Source organism: Stomoxys calcitrans, chromosome 2, assembly GCF_963082655.1.
Source record: "Stomoxys calcitrans chromosome 2, idStoCalc2.1, whole genome shotgun sequence".
Taxonomy (NCBI): domain Eukaryota; kingdom Metazoa; phylum Arthropoda; class Insecta; order Diptera; family Muscidae; genus Stomoxys; species Stomoxys calcitrans.
Genome location: NC_081553.1, coordinates 225424241 through 225439569, shown reverse-complemented (window position 1 = coordinate 225439569; position 15329 = coordinate 225424241). Strand labels below are relative to the sequence as shown.

The 15329-nt window shown below is 34.8% G+C and overlaps 1 protein-coding gene across 1 annotated transcript in view; it reads left to right on the top strand.

Moving 5' to 3' along the window:
• Window positions 1–11380, top strand: part of LOC106083160 (protein couch potato) — a gene marked incomplete at its 5' end in the record, with an annotated part of 330205 nt that extends 318825 nt beyond the window's left edge. Inside the window, 2 exon segments of the mRNA XM_013246021.2 lie at window positions 33–985; window positions 11291–11380. Of these exon segments, the coding sequence (XP_013101475.2) occupies window positions 33–985; window positions 11291–11317 (980 nt within the window).
• Window positions 11381–15329: the final 3949 nt, after the last annotated feature.

The window sequence follows — 15329 nt, the reverse complement described above, 5'->3', positions numbered from 1 at the left end:
ACAGCAACAGTATTTTATTAATGGCCCTCAAGGTAATGGGGCAACTTTGTCATCACCTTCCTCATCATTATCCTCGGCGGCCTCATCAGCCTCATCGTCATCGCCCTATATGTCCAATGCAAATCATCCGGTGGCATTTATAGAGTTCAAAGATGCCTCCAGTGCGGCCACAGCCATGCAACAATTGCAGGGCAAATATCTGCTATCATCGGACCGTGGCTCCATACGCATTGAGTTTGCCAAAAGCAAAATGATAAACGATGGCTCCTCCATGGTCCACAGCCACCATCATCACCAGCACCAGCAGCATCACTACCAACAACAGCAGCAGCAGCAGTTGCTAAATGGGGCCAATAAAATTTTAAATAATATGAACGCCACAATTAACGCGGCTGCTGCTGGTGCTGTTCCCCCACCTCCGGCTCCACCACCCACTATGACTCTTATCAATCCGCCCAGCTCGGCCATGTTGGCAGCCTCCCCATCGAATGCTGGTCCGCCCCAATTGCTGATATTGAATGGTTATGCCAATCCGGCTGGCTATGGTCAGATAATGTTGCCACCACCCTCACCAGCCACAGCTGCAGGTCAAGCTAGTGTGGCAACCCCACATCAATATCTGAATTGTGTTACAGCAGCCATGTCGGCGTCACCACTGGCACCGCAGCAACATGCCACCGCATCTCCCTTGGGCATGACCGCTGTCTCCATGGCAGCTGCTGCTGCAGCAGCAACGTTTAATGGTCACAGCACCATCAACAGCAACAACAACAACAACAACAACAATACCATTAATAATAACCATACTAATAGTACTACTGCAACTAATACAATTGTTAATAGTAATCGTTCAAGTGCACCACTACTACCACCACTACCACAACCACCACCAACACCAATGCAACCACAGCCTACTACTGTCGTTGTAAATTCACAACAGCACCAACTTCATCCAATACAGCACCAAAATCATCTTTTTAGAGACGTATGTATTGTTTTTCTTTGTACTTTTTCTCCTCAAATAGAAAAAGAAGAAAAAAAACAAAAGCAGTAAAATTTTCTAAATAATCTTTGGTTGCAATTTTAGTTCTAAGCACATTTTGAGTTATTTTAAAATTTTAGTTGAATGCATATTTTGTTGCTTGCAACATAGACATGTAATGCCTTACAGAGTTATATTTTTTAAGGTTATCTTAAGTTTGCTTGCCTTTGAAATATTTAAAAATACAGTCAATATTATTGAAATTCTATTTTAGGCTAAGCATAACATCTTTTACAGCAAGTCGAACTGAGAATTTATTATTAAAATTCATTTTTCATAAGCTTAATTGCATATAGTTTGGCTGGACCAAATATTTTATTACACTAGCTGGCCAGGTGGGCTTCGCTATACCCTCAAAGTGTTTCCTGACCCCTTTCGACATGGTTCAAATTTGAAAATTTTTCATATTCTTATTTAATTTTCAAATAATTCTTCCTGATTTTTCAAAAAATATTCCAGCTCGAGATCATACTCAATGTTTTCTATTCAAAGAATAGCATAACAAAGAACTTAAAAAAGTTAGGCATGTGTGTGCTGTTTTAAAAACATCTTGACTGGCATGAGGGATCACGATTTCTGATATGCCATGTGTTTAAATTCTTCCCAGAGTGGGAGAAATTAAAAAAAGAACAAAAACTCTAGTTTTTAGAATTTAATTTTTTAAACTTTATTTTAAGGTAAATGGACGGACGTAATACAGATGAATGATCATCCATCAGATGACAAGTTATCCTATCGTATCGTTGCCACCTACTGCTCTTAAGATATGATCATATTACAACCTGCAGATGGCGTTGTGGATGAAGTTCTGTTGTTGAAGAACAGATGTCGCTTCAACATACTCTCCGCCTTGCAAGACCGTAATGTCATCTTTTAGCTCATTAATTTTTTTTTTTGCTGGTAATGCGATGATCGAGCAAATATCACTCATTTCAAGTCAGGCTTTACAGCTAACATTTCGTCATTTATTTTAAGGTAAATGGACGGACGTAATACAGATGAATGATCCATCAGATGACAGGTTGTCCTAGTCGGATCGTTGCCACCTATTGCTCTTAAGAAGAAGTTCATATTACATCCTGCAGATGGCGTTGTGGAGGAAGTTTTGTTGTTGAAGAACAGATGTCGCATCAACATACTCTCCGCCTTGGAAGACCTTAATGTCATTTTTTAGCTCACTAATTTTGTTGTTGAATGCTAATGTGATGACCGGGGAAATATCACTCATTTTAAGTCAGGCTTTAGAGCTAATATTTCGTCATTGGCTCGTAAAGCCTAGTGTCATGCGATGAAACATGACGATGACAATGTTAGTCTTGGGTAATGGCTCGTGAAGTCATGTTCACTAGCTCGTGATGCTTGAAGTACCTCATCTAAGCACAAACTGAACGCCATCCACAAAAAACTACGCACTGGATCGAAAATCGCATCATTGCAACCGATCCGGTTCGAAGGACCATGTTTAAGTTCGTTCCAGTGTGGGAGAACTTAAAAAAAAAACTCTGGTTTTTAGAATTTAATTTTTATACCCTCCACCATAGGATGGGGGTATACTAATTTCGTCATTCTGTTTGTAACTACTCGAAATATTCGTCTGAGACCCCATAAAGTATAAATATTCTTGATCGTCATGAAGATTTAAGTCGAACTAGCCATGTCCGTTCGGCCGTCCGTCTGTCGAAAGCACGCTAACTTTGGAAGGAGTAAAGCTAGCAGCTTGAAATTTTGCACAAATACTTCTTATTAGTGTAAGTCGGTTGGGATTGTAAATGGGCCATATCGGTCCATGTTTTGATATAGCTGCCATATAAACCGATCTTATCCGATTGCAATGAAATTTTGCACGACGTGTTTTGTTATGATATCCAACAACTGTGCCCAGGATGGTTCAAATCGGCTCATAACCTGATATAGCTGCCATATAAACCGATTTTGGGTCTTGACTTCTTGAGTCTCTAGAGGGCGCAAATCTTATCCGATTGGAATGCAATTTTGCACGACGTGTTTTGTTGTGATATCCAACAACACTGCTATGTATGGTTCAAATCGGTTCATAACCTGATAAAGCTGCCATATAAACCGATCTTGGGTCTTGACTTCTTGGGCCTCTAGAGGGCGCAAATCTTATCCGATTGGAATAAAATTGGACCATATTTTGATATCGCTCTAATAGCAGAGCAAATACTTTCTTATATCCTTTTTTGCCTAAGAAGAGATGTCGGGAAAAGAACTCGACAAATGCAATCCATGGTGGAGGGTATATAAGATTCGGCCCGGCCGAACTTTGCACGCTTTTACTTGTTACAGAGTGCTACTGCGGCAAACTCTCGTTGCTTAGCTAAAGCGCGGTTCTATTTTATATATAAAAAGTACTCATATTCTTATTATTTTATCTGCCCTTACTCCAATAAAACCAAAACGACAAAAACTCCTATTCAAATGAGATCTCCCAATGTTTTTGCTTTTGAAAAAAAAGTACTCAATACTTCGATACTATCGTCTAGTAAATTGAATATTCCGTTTTTGCTTCTCCTTCTCCCCAAAGTAATAAAATTCAATTAATATTTTCACAAAAACCAAAACAAAACAAAAAACACACACAATAAACAACATCAACATCAGTTGCCACAATTGAATTAAACAATAAAAATTACTACTGAAAATTGAAAATGGTATGAAAAAAAAACAAATACAACAACAACTATATAAGCAGTATGGAAAAAAAAATTAATAGCAAAATGTTCTTAATATTGCAGTGTGTGGTGTGGTATCAAATAATAAAACTTTTTAAATTCCCTGTGGCTATAATTTACTTTTATAAATATTTAATGTTTTGTTTTTATTTCAATGTACTCTCTGTGGTATACAATAATACCAGTTAATACCAATACACACACACTCACACACACAACACAACAGAACAAACACACACACACACTTAAGGGGAGCAACACCATTTGAAAGCAAAACCCTTATTATGGATCACATTGTGTGGCAAAAACCTAGGGTGGTTCCACAAAAAAATGACATTGAACACTTTACTTGGTCTTAGAAAAAGTTGAAGTGGCAAACTATACTTTTACAATCCGCCCTAATAATTTTGCTTAGTGGAAATAAGCACCACCTACATTTTATAATAGAAGAAAGAAAGACATGGTTTTTGCTATTCGCTCTTCGGACTAAGCAATTTTGCAACAATTTGTCGTGACTACGTGATTTCATTTTTACTATGGCATACGATACAATATTTTTGTGTTGGGTTTGTCGGATTTCATCCATTGTTGTTATTATTACTCTATGCTGCTTCATATTTTATGGCCACCACACCAGGGTACCCATTCTCCATTGCCTTCCTTTTTCCCGAAACCCCTGCCAAAGTTCCTTTCCCCACTATATCACGTCTACATTTAGCACGAGCCAACTATTTGTTGTAAAGCAAGCAAGGAGCTCCAAACGATGTTGTAAATAAAGTAAGCAATTCGTATGCGTGCTACACGCACAATGATACATATGTTTTATAGTTGTTGTATTAAAGTTGTAGCAAAAATGTATAGGAAAAACTTTCTTTAGTTTTTTTTTCTTCTCTTTTTTCTACCCCAAAATGATTGAGGGAGTAATTTAATGTTGTAGTTCATGGTTTGTTTCGTATGGCAGCCAAGGAGTTCATATGAAATAATGAGGAAAATTAAAAGTAAACGAGTTCTTTCCCGGTATCTCTTATTAGACAAATAAAGGGTAAGAGAAAAAAATTGCTATGCTAATTGTGTAAAATTTCAGCGAAATCGAATAAGAATTGGGCTTTTAGGGGCTCAAAAAGTAACATAGGGAGATTGGTGTATAGGGGAGCTGTATCAGGCTGAAGACCGATTCAGACCGATTCAGACCATATTTGACACGTATATTGAAGGTCATGGGAGAAGCCGTTGTACAAAATTTCAGCCAAATCGGATAGGAATTGCGCCCTCTAGAGGCTAAAGGAGTCAAGACCCCAGATCGGTTTATGTGGCAGCTATATCAGGTTATAAACCGATTTGAACCATTATTAATACAGTTATTGGACGTCATAACGAAACACCGCATGCAAAATTTCAGCCAAATCGGATAGGAATGGCGCCCTCTAGAGGCTCAAGAAGTCAAGACCCCAGATCGGTTTATAGGACAGCTATATCAGGTTATGGACCGAATTGATGCATATTTGGCACAGTTGTTTGAAGTGATAGCAAAACACCTCATGCAAAATTTCAGCCAAATCGGATAGGAATTGCTCCCTGTAGAGGCTAAAGAAGTCAAGACCCCAGATCGGTTTATATGGCAGCTATACCAGAATATGGACCGATTTGAACTATTCTTAACACAGTTGTTGAATGTTATAACAAAACACGTCGTACAAAATTTCAGCCGAATCGAATAAGAATTGTGCCCTCTAGCGGCTCAAGAAGTCAAGATCCCAGATCGGTTTAGATGACAGCTATGTCAGGTTATAGACCGATTTCTACCATACTCAGCACAGTTGTTGGAAGTCAATATCAAATCGTGCCAACTACTATCCAAATTGGTCTATAGCCTGATATTGCTCCCATATAAGAGGATCTCCTGATTTGGCATCTCAAGCCCCTGGAAATCGCAATTGTTGTCCGATTTGGATGAATTTTTGCACGAAGGGTTCTGTTAAGTATTGCATCTACCATGCAAAATACGATTCAAATCGGTACATCACCTGATGTAGCTCCTATGTAAACCGATCTCCCGATTTGGAATCTCGAGGCTCTGGAAATCGCAATTTTTGTGTGATTTGCTATGACTTCCAACAATTGCACAGTTAAAAAAAAAATTAAAGTCGAATTTCCCCAAAACCAGAGGAGATATTGTGTACCTCAAGAGGACTTTTTTGAAGGGAATTTTGAGCATTATCCTTTGAGAAAAGATTGTGAAAATCGGATCACAATGAAGATTTTACAGGCAGAAATCTTTTTCGAAATGTTATCCCACTGTGCGATGGGAGAATGAATAGAGGATAGGAGCAGGTCACGACATTGCGATATAGTCGAGGAGACGATAGGAAGCCTAGAAGGAATGAAAGGGGTTTCCGATCGGTTGCATACGCCGACTCTTGAGGTCGAGTGCAAGGCACTGCTGCACAGTCTTGGATTGACAGTACTCTGGTATTGCCATTTGGAAATTCATGCCACACTGATGGATCAAAGCTGGAGGTCTACATTGAGAACCCGGGTACTGAAATCTGTTTCCGACTGCCGAGTATAATGCGGGCGATCACGGATTGCCTTAAGCGGAGATTAGGAGATTTACGCCTTCTCTGAGAATTGCATGATCCGCATTGTCTGGGTGCCGGGCCATAGCGGGGTAAGGGAGAATGAACTAGACGATTTGGCACTGAATGCCAGAGGACTGCCATCAACTCGAAGCCTTTCGGGTCGACGCAGTACGAGTTAAGGGTGTGAGCGAACGAACGTAACAGCGAAACGGTCGGTAGGACGACGAAAATACCGAAGAACCGTATCGTAAGAAGACGAGGCTATTGATGAAAGAAAATAAGATGGAGGTCAGCATAGCTTTCGGTATCATCACGGGACACATAGGACTACGAGCTCGCTTATGCAAAATAGGTATGGCAAGTGAAAGATTATGTAGGGCATATCATTGCCCAGTTTATGTCATTGCCCGGCTTTCAGAACTTAGGTGGGAACAAAACACCATACATGAATCGACTTAGGGAATTTATTATAAGCACAGTATTCCTGACTTAAATTTTCTTCTTAGAGGTTACTTTTTTTACAGTATTTACAAGCCAATTACTGGCCTAGGTGTATGTCCATAGAGGTATGTCCATAATTTGTGGAAATTTTAGCAGAATTCATGGTGGTGGGTTCACAGGGTTCGGCCCGGCCGAACTTAACAAATTTCAAGGATGTTTTTGCTGTAGGTTTGTAATTTAAAGAAAAAAATTCTTTTAATTTGAAATTTTATTCGGTATTCCTCGGTATTTCGCCAATCTTCTTCTGGAGGTAATAAAAAATGTTAACTGTGTGAATATTGAATCGACTTTCTCTTATAAAATATATTTGTCTAATATTTTTTAAATTTTAATTTAAAAAACAAATTTTCCACACTGAAAAGTATTTGTCCTTAATTTAAATAATGTTTACAATTAACTTAATTTTTCCATAATTTTAAAGAAAAATTTCCTATGTTTTAATATTTTTGTACTTGATATGAAATTCTTGTTCTTAAATTGTAGTACAACACCTACTTTACTTTGTATTTTATTACTAAAGGCAAAAACATTTTGACAAAGGTCAAATTACCGTTTAAAACGTTAAACATAGCGCCATAACTTTAAAGATAAAATCCTTAATTTTTCCATAATTTTAAAGAAAAGTTTCCTATGTTTTAATATTTTTTACTTGATATGAAAATTTTTTTCTTAAATTGTAGTACAACAGCTACTTAACTTTGTATTTTATTACTAAAGGACAAAATATTTTGGCAAAGGTCAAATTGCCGTTAAAATCGTTAAACATAGCGCCATAAATTTAAAAATAAAATCCTTTTTTTGAAGTCTTGCTTCCATGGCTGGAACTAACTACCAAAATCCTTCAATTCCGTGGCAGCCGGTTGTGCGTACCGAAATGACCCGATGAAGTTCTTCATCGGCAAGGGCTGCCGCCTCAATGTATAACACACTGTCACAACAACCAAAATCCTTACAAATGTCAATGAAATTTTATCGAAAGACTAATTTCGACAAAGATATTTTACGCTAAGTTCAATTTTCCATTTTTGAAGAAAAAATTTTCATTAGAATTTTTTTTTTAGTATTTTTTATTAAGTTTTCGTTAAAACTGAATTTAATTTTTCGACTTCTAACAAAAATTTTCTTAAGTGAATTTTTTTTACATTATACTCGTTTATCCTTTTTCAGTGGTAATGCGTTGTTTTATGAAAAATGAATACACCTTACTTTAAAGTTTAGCTCCTGTGGTTCAAAATTTCTACAAAAATCTTTTGATCAAGAAAAAATTTTTATTTTTTTTACAAAATTTCAATGACATTTTTCTATGTTCAACATTCCTGAGAAATATTTTTAAAACCAAAATTTCTATGAATTTTTTTTCTAATTCCAAAATTTTTTTTTTTTTTTTTTTTTTGTTTTTGAGACAAAATTTTAAGTATATTTCTCTACATTGAAAAAGGTTTTGTCCTAACTTTAAGAATGAATACATTATTTCTCTTTTTGCATCTTTTTAAGGAATAATGAACTTCAGTGAAATAATTTTTACTTGTTCCAAAATTTTTAAATTTTTTTTTGAGACAAATTTTTAAGTATATTTCTCTACATCGAACAAGGTTTTGTCCTAACTTTAGGAATGAATACATTATATCTCTTTTTTCATCTTTTTAAGAAAGAATGTCCTTCACTGAAATAATTTTTACTTGATATTAAGGAATTTTTCTCAAATCGTATTATTAAAGCTTCTTGAGCCTGAATTCGCTTAAAATAGCGCATTAAATAAAAAAACACTTATTTTGAATTCTTTCTTCTATGGTTCTTACTAAATACAAAGATTCATCGATCAATAATTTTTTTTCATTTGTTGTTTTTTTTTTAATTAAATTTTCCTAATAAAAAAATTTCAATGATTTTTTTTTTTTTGAAAAACAAAATTTAAACGACAAAATGTGCCTTACATATCTGTTAAATTTGCCTTTCAAACTAAATTTCTATAAAGTTTTGCCTGGAAACAAAATTTTTGCTAAAAACTAAATTTGAGTAAAATTTTACTTAAAAAGCTAAATTTCTATAAATTTTTCCTAAATAACAAAACTTTAGTTAACTTTTCTCTGCTGATAAACCAAATGTCTATAAAATTTGCCACAAAAAACAAGATTTGAATAAATTTCTTTCTAAAGACAAAATTTCCTTAATTTTCAATTGAATTAATCTTAGAAAATTGTAAACTCCTCTCTTTCTTTCTCTCTATCTTTAACAATTTCCTGTTTTATTTATTTCATATAAACCAATTGGTGGAATATAGAAATAATGATTTTAGCTCATCTACTCACGCCCTGTGAATATAAATATTAAACTGATAGGTACACAACCTAAATGTAAAGAAGCTTGCGTTCTGATGCTCAAGAAAAAACGAAACTTAAATTCCTCCAGATATGTTATGTGATACTAAAAACCCGGTAAAAGCGAAATGGCCAAAGAAACTGTTCGTGATGTTCTTAATAAAGAAAAAGAAATATAAGGAAAATTTGTTTTACATGCAAAAAAAGAGGAAGCACATATAAATTGAGATTTTTTTTTGCAAATTTGCTTGTGTTAGAGGAGCCAACGAGTAGAAATAAGGATAAATACAGGAAGTAGCAAAGCAAAGACTAACACCATCTCCAGCAGCATCGTAAAAATCCATTGAAGTTTTGGGGCCCAACACCTACAGCCAGCAAAGAAGCTACAGCACACTACCATGGCTTATAAAAAATGCATTATGTTGTTAGACATCTGCTGAATGCTTAGGTTATAGCTGTTTTTGTTGCCACTCACTGCTGCTGCTGATGATGTTACTAACACTTAATGTTTATCGTTTAGTAAAGGGGAGTCTGACCGAACCGGGCGTTTTTGCCGTTTACATACTGGAATTGTTCCCTTTTTAGTTGAGCTTGGTAAAATGAAACCTCTAGAAAAATCGTTTAAAATCACCAGACCTTAAACATGTTTGCTTAACACTAAGCTCACATACTTTCAGCATAAACTACAAGTAATGGCTTAACAATTCGACTTTGTTCAAAGTTTAGCTCGTAAGAGAAATTGTTTAAACTCAAATGGGCTACTGTTTTGGATGTGTGCTGTACATCAGTCTTGGAATAGGCACAGTAGGGGGCTAAATTACTATTAAAGGAAAACTATACACATGAGCTTGCAAATAAGAAAAGGTAATAGAGGCACATTGAGACATGAAGACAAAATTTCAATGAAATGTTCCCTAATAACAATTTTCCCAAAAGTGAAAAAGTCAATGAAATTTTCGCGAAAGCGAAAACTTTAATGAAATTTTCTCTAAAGAGAAAACTTTAATGAAATTTTTCCTATAGACAAAATTTTAATTAATTTTTCCCTAAAGTCAAAATTTCAGTGAAATTTTCAAGCAAATTTTCTCTAAAAACTAAATTTCAATAAAAGATTCCCTTAAAATAAAATTTCAGTGAAAATCTTCCTAAACGCAAAATTTCAATGAAATTTTCCCTTAAGGCTAATTTTAAGCATATTTTCCCAAAAAAAAAAAAAAAAACAAAATTTCAATAAAAATTTTCCTGAAGATAAAATTTTAATGAAATTTTCGCTATAGACAAAATTTTAGTGAAATTTTCTCTAAAAACAAAATCTTGATAAAACATTCCCTAAAGTAGAAAACGTAGTTTAAGTACCCTGTTTTAGTGGAAAGGGATATTTTAGTGCCCTTTTCCAGTAGAAAGGGTAGTTTTAGTACCCTTTTCTAGTCAAGGGGATAGTTTTAGTACTCTTTTCTAGTAGAAAGCGTACTTTTGGTACCCTTTTCTAGTAGAAGGGCTAGTTTTAGTACCTTTTTCTAGTAGAAAGTGCAGCTTCAGTACCTTTGCTGGAAGAAGTGTAGTTTTAGTACCTTTTTCTAGTAGAAAGGGTTGTTTTAGTACCTTTTTCTAATAGAAAAAGTTGTTTTAGTACCCTTTTCTAGAAGAAATGATTGTTTGAGTTCTCGGGGGGAAAGGATAGTTAGTACATTAAGCAGTCAGATGCTCTCGATGTTCTGGGCATGAAAAAACAGTGTGATATCCGTTGTGTTGCCAACGGAATGGCAAAATAAACATACCCCCATCCCTCGGTGGTGGGTATAAGAATGGCATTGGCTGTTGAAATCATCAGCCTATTGTTTTATTATATCAAGCAATTTTCTTAGACATTTTTTAAGTTTTTAGCACTTGTATTAAGCTTTTTATATAGTAAATATTTTCTTTTTACCCCTTTAATAATAATAAAATTTACAACTTTGCCCAATAGTTATATCGTTTTTTTTATAGCATTTTCAGCACTTTTTCTCATTTCATGATTTCTTAGCATTTTTGTGAAAAAAAAAATATAATTTGTATTTTTCTTGACTTTCAATAGCTAATTTTAATATTTCTAGTCTTAAAGAAACTCTTTTAAATACTTATTAATAATTATGAAAAAAATTTCAAACATTGTTACAGAGGAGCGGGTATGGAATCAAGGCATGATTTACTTAGTAAAAAAATCGAACGTGAAATGCAGCCCCATCAGCAACATGCCCAACACCATCATCAGCAGCATCAGCAATTTCTAATGACAACACCAACCTGACCCATTACAACAACAGCGGCGGCAGCAGCAGCAGCAGCTGCGGCGGCGGCTATGGCTGCCAATAACTCCCAACATTCCCAGCATGCCCAGCAACAGCTGCAACAAACGGCGGCGGCAGCCTCAGCTGCCACGGCGGCCCAACAGCAACATTATCAGCATTTCGTTACCCAGGCCTTGCATCAGCAACAGCCACAACAGCAGCAAGCGCCGCCACAGCAGCAACATCAACACCAACAAGCAGCCAGCCAGCATCATTATGTCAACAATGCCGCCAATATAGCTGCCACCCACCACATACCCACAACCCTTATAGCAGGGGCCGCTCCTGGCTCCGCAACGGGCCTCTACTCGTATGTGCTGCCTCCGGCCACCCATATAGCGGCATAGTACGTGGCAAAGCAATTTTTATTTGGTAAATTCTAAATGTAAGCAATGGTTAATAGAGAAATTATAACAACAACAAAACCAAAAAAAGTATAGCCTCCCTACTCAGTTGTTTGAACAAAAAGGAAAGGAAACCCCAAAAAACTCCCCCCAGAAAAACCAAAAAAAAAAAAAACAAAAACAAATATGGCGCGCAAATATGAATTACCAGAGCGGAGATCGAGCGATATATAAGAAAGAAAAAAAAAAGAATAAATAAAAACAAAATTTGTGTATGTCTAGGTGTAGGTGTAACATAAGCTTATGTTGTATTTTATAATCATTATACATATACATAGAAAACAACAAGAACAGGCAGAACAGCAACAAACAGAGAAAGAGCAAACACAGACCATTCACAATAGCATAAGAAGAGAGTACTCGTTACTGAGGCATGTTATGCAAAGCATCTCTGAGAGTGGCGTAGTGTTTTGGCTTTTTGACATTGTTGTTTCATTATTTGTTAGTATATAACATACACATACATGCATACATAAATATGGCTAGTTAATATAAACTAAATGAAGCTTCATTTAGCTTCATTTGATTGGGTTGATCGCTTTAAGCCCTTCCTTTCAAATTTAGGGCGACATCAAAGGGATGTCTTTCTTAAGCGGCATAGAAAATTTGAGTTTGATAAGCATAGCAAAACTTTAAAAACTCGGGCTTAACTCGGAAAACTTAAGCCTAATGATCTTTATAAACAAAAAAACAAAAATCATTACAAAAAACTCATTTATAAAAAGAAAAAAAAACAAAAAAGACATCAATAAAACCCCAGTTAAGAAAAAGACATAAAAATATTTATGAAATTTTTCATAAAAAAAATTATATCATTAGTTTTTAAGCGAAAAAACCAAAAACAAAAATAATTAAAAACCCGCGTAGACAAAACCCATAAACCATAACTAACCAACAAGGCCCCGTTTTGACATAGACAGAAAATAGAAAAACAAAATCGCATTGTCATTTTTGGTTTTATTGTTAAAATTGGTTTGTAATTCTAGAAAAAAAAAAGAGTTCTTTTGTTTGTTTATCTCTATTTTAGGTAATTCTGTTGTTTGGTTTGGTTTTTTTTTTCAATTATTTTAAATGAATTCAGCAAAATTTTTTTTTAAATTACCAGCATCAAAAGATATTCAAATTTAATTGCTTAGCTAGGGAAGAAAGTTGAAGAGAAGTCTCAATTCGTATACGGAAAAATTACCCCAAATTTGGGGAAAATTTCACTTAAACCGGTTAGGCCTCAACATAAATTCAGTATGACAGAAAATATGAACCCAATTCGTATACGCAAAAAATTGCCCCATATTTTGGGGTATAATTGCTAAAAACAGGTTAGGCCTCAACATAAATTCAGTATGACAGAAAATATGACCCCAAGTCGTATACGGAAAAATGACCCCATATTTTGGGTAAAATTGCTAAAAACAGGTTAGGCCTCAACATAGATTCAGTATGACAGAAAATATGACCCCAATTCATATACGGAAAAATTACCCCAATTTTGGAGTAATATTGCTAAAAACATGTTAGGCCTAAAATTCAGTATAGCAGAAAATATGAACCCAATTCGTATTACCCCATATTTTGGAGAAAATTGCTAAAAACAGGTTAGGCCTCAACATAAATTCAGTATGACAGAAAATATGAATCCAATTTGTATACGGAAAAATTACCCCATATTTTGGGGTAAAATTGCTAAAAACAAGTTAGGCCTCAACATAAATTCAGTATTTTTGTCTCCAAATGCATACAAACATTTTAATCACGTGATTTTATTTAAATGGTAGTTCACTTCACACTTTTTTTTAAACATCCCAAAATTTTTTTCTGAAAAAATAGCCCAAATTGGGACCATTTTGTTTTGAGTCAATTACGAGTCAAGCTTATAAAATGATGGCTTTAAGATCTCCAAAAGTTCAAAACAATAAACAAATTTCTTCAATAACACATTCAGCAATAGAGAAAAATTTGTCCAATTCATCATTTCTATAAAAATCACATTCAGCAAAGTTTTTCTTCTGCTGGATTGCAATTATTTACCCATATCTATGAATAAGTTAAGGCATTCTTTACTTAACACATGTTAAAATTTTACTTTGGGTATTTTGAAGAAATTCAGCAACCGATTAATCTTGCCTGGAGACGTCAAATCGCACCAAAGAGTCGACCAATTGACTGGACCATTTCTTGACATATCGTAACACGCTCTTCAAACTTACTCTTCAATGTATTGGTTGTAATGTGTGCTGTGTGACTTGTGGTCCAAATCTTCGAATTCAAGCAAAAAATAATCAATAAGCATGGTGCGGTAGCGTTGTCCATTCGCGGTATCCTGACAACTGGCATTGTTGACGAAGAAGTATGCCTCAATGACGCCACCGGCATGCAAACCGCACTAAACACTAAGCATGAATACAAATGTGGTATTATTCAAACGATCGCAACTCATATCGGTGTGATGACCATAACACCGCATCAATTGCGGTGGAGATACGTAAAATCACCGCATTTTTATGAGTATACCGCAAATCAGAAAAATACCACCGCTTGCAGTGCTCCGAAAGTATTACAAATGTCAGCTGCTGGCGCCACAGCTGAATTGCTAAATATGATGACAATTATATCATTTTAAATTTCCTTTGGACAAAATTTAGCCGAAAATTGCAATTGTCTTGAGCAAAGTTTAAGTAAATATGAATTCAGCTAATTTTAATGCAGCTGAATAGCTTTTATAAATTAATTGATGACTCTTACCAGCATTAAATTCCACATTTAGCTACTGCAGGTCATGGCTGAATAGCTGAATATAAAAGAAATTTATAATTTTCACTTTTCCCTGAAATTTTGGCTGAATTGTCAACAATTTTATTATTCTCGAACAAAACTGAAGTAAATTTGCATTCAGCTAATTTTTATGCAGCTGAATAGATTTAATAGACTATATTATGACCCTTAGCATCAATTAAATCCAAATTCTACTCCTGTAGATCAGGACTGAATATCTGAATATAACAGAGATTTATAAATTTTACTTTTCTTTGTAAACAATGTTGCTGAATTGTCATAAATTGTAATTATTCTCTAACAAAATTGAAGTAAATTTCTATTCAGCTAATGTTTTTGCAGCTGAATAGCTTTTATAAAATAATTTTTGACTCCTACGAGCCTTAAAATCCAAATTCAGCTACTGTTGCTCATGGCTGAATATAAAAGAAATTTATAATTTTAACTTTTCTTTTTGGAAAAAAAAGTTTTGCTGAATGGTCATAATCTGTAATTATTCTCTAACAAAATTGAAGTTATTTCAAACTCAGCTAATTTTTTTGCAGCTGAATAGGTAAAATATATTTTTATTTTAGGACCCTTATCAGCATTAAAATCGTATTTCAGCTGCTATTAGCCATGGCTGAATAGTTGAATGTAATAAAATTTTGTTAAAAAATTAGCTGAATTGTCACAAACTGCAATTATTCTATAACA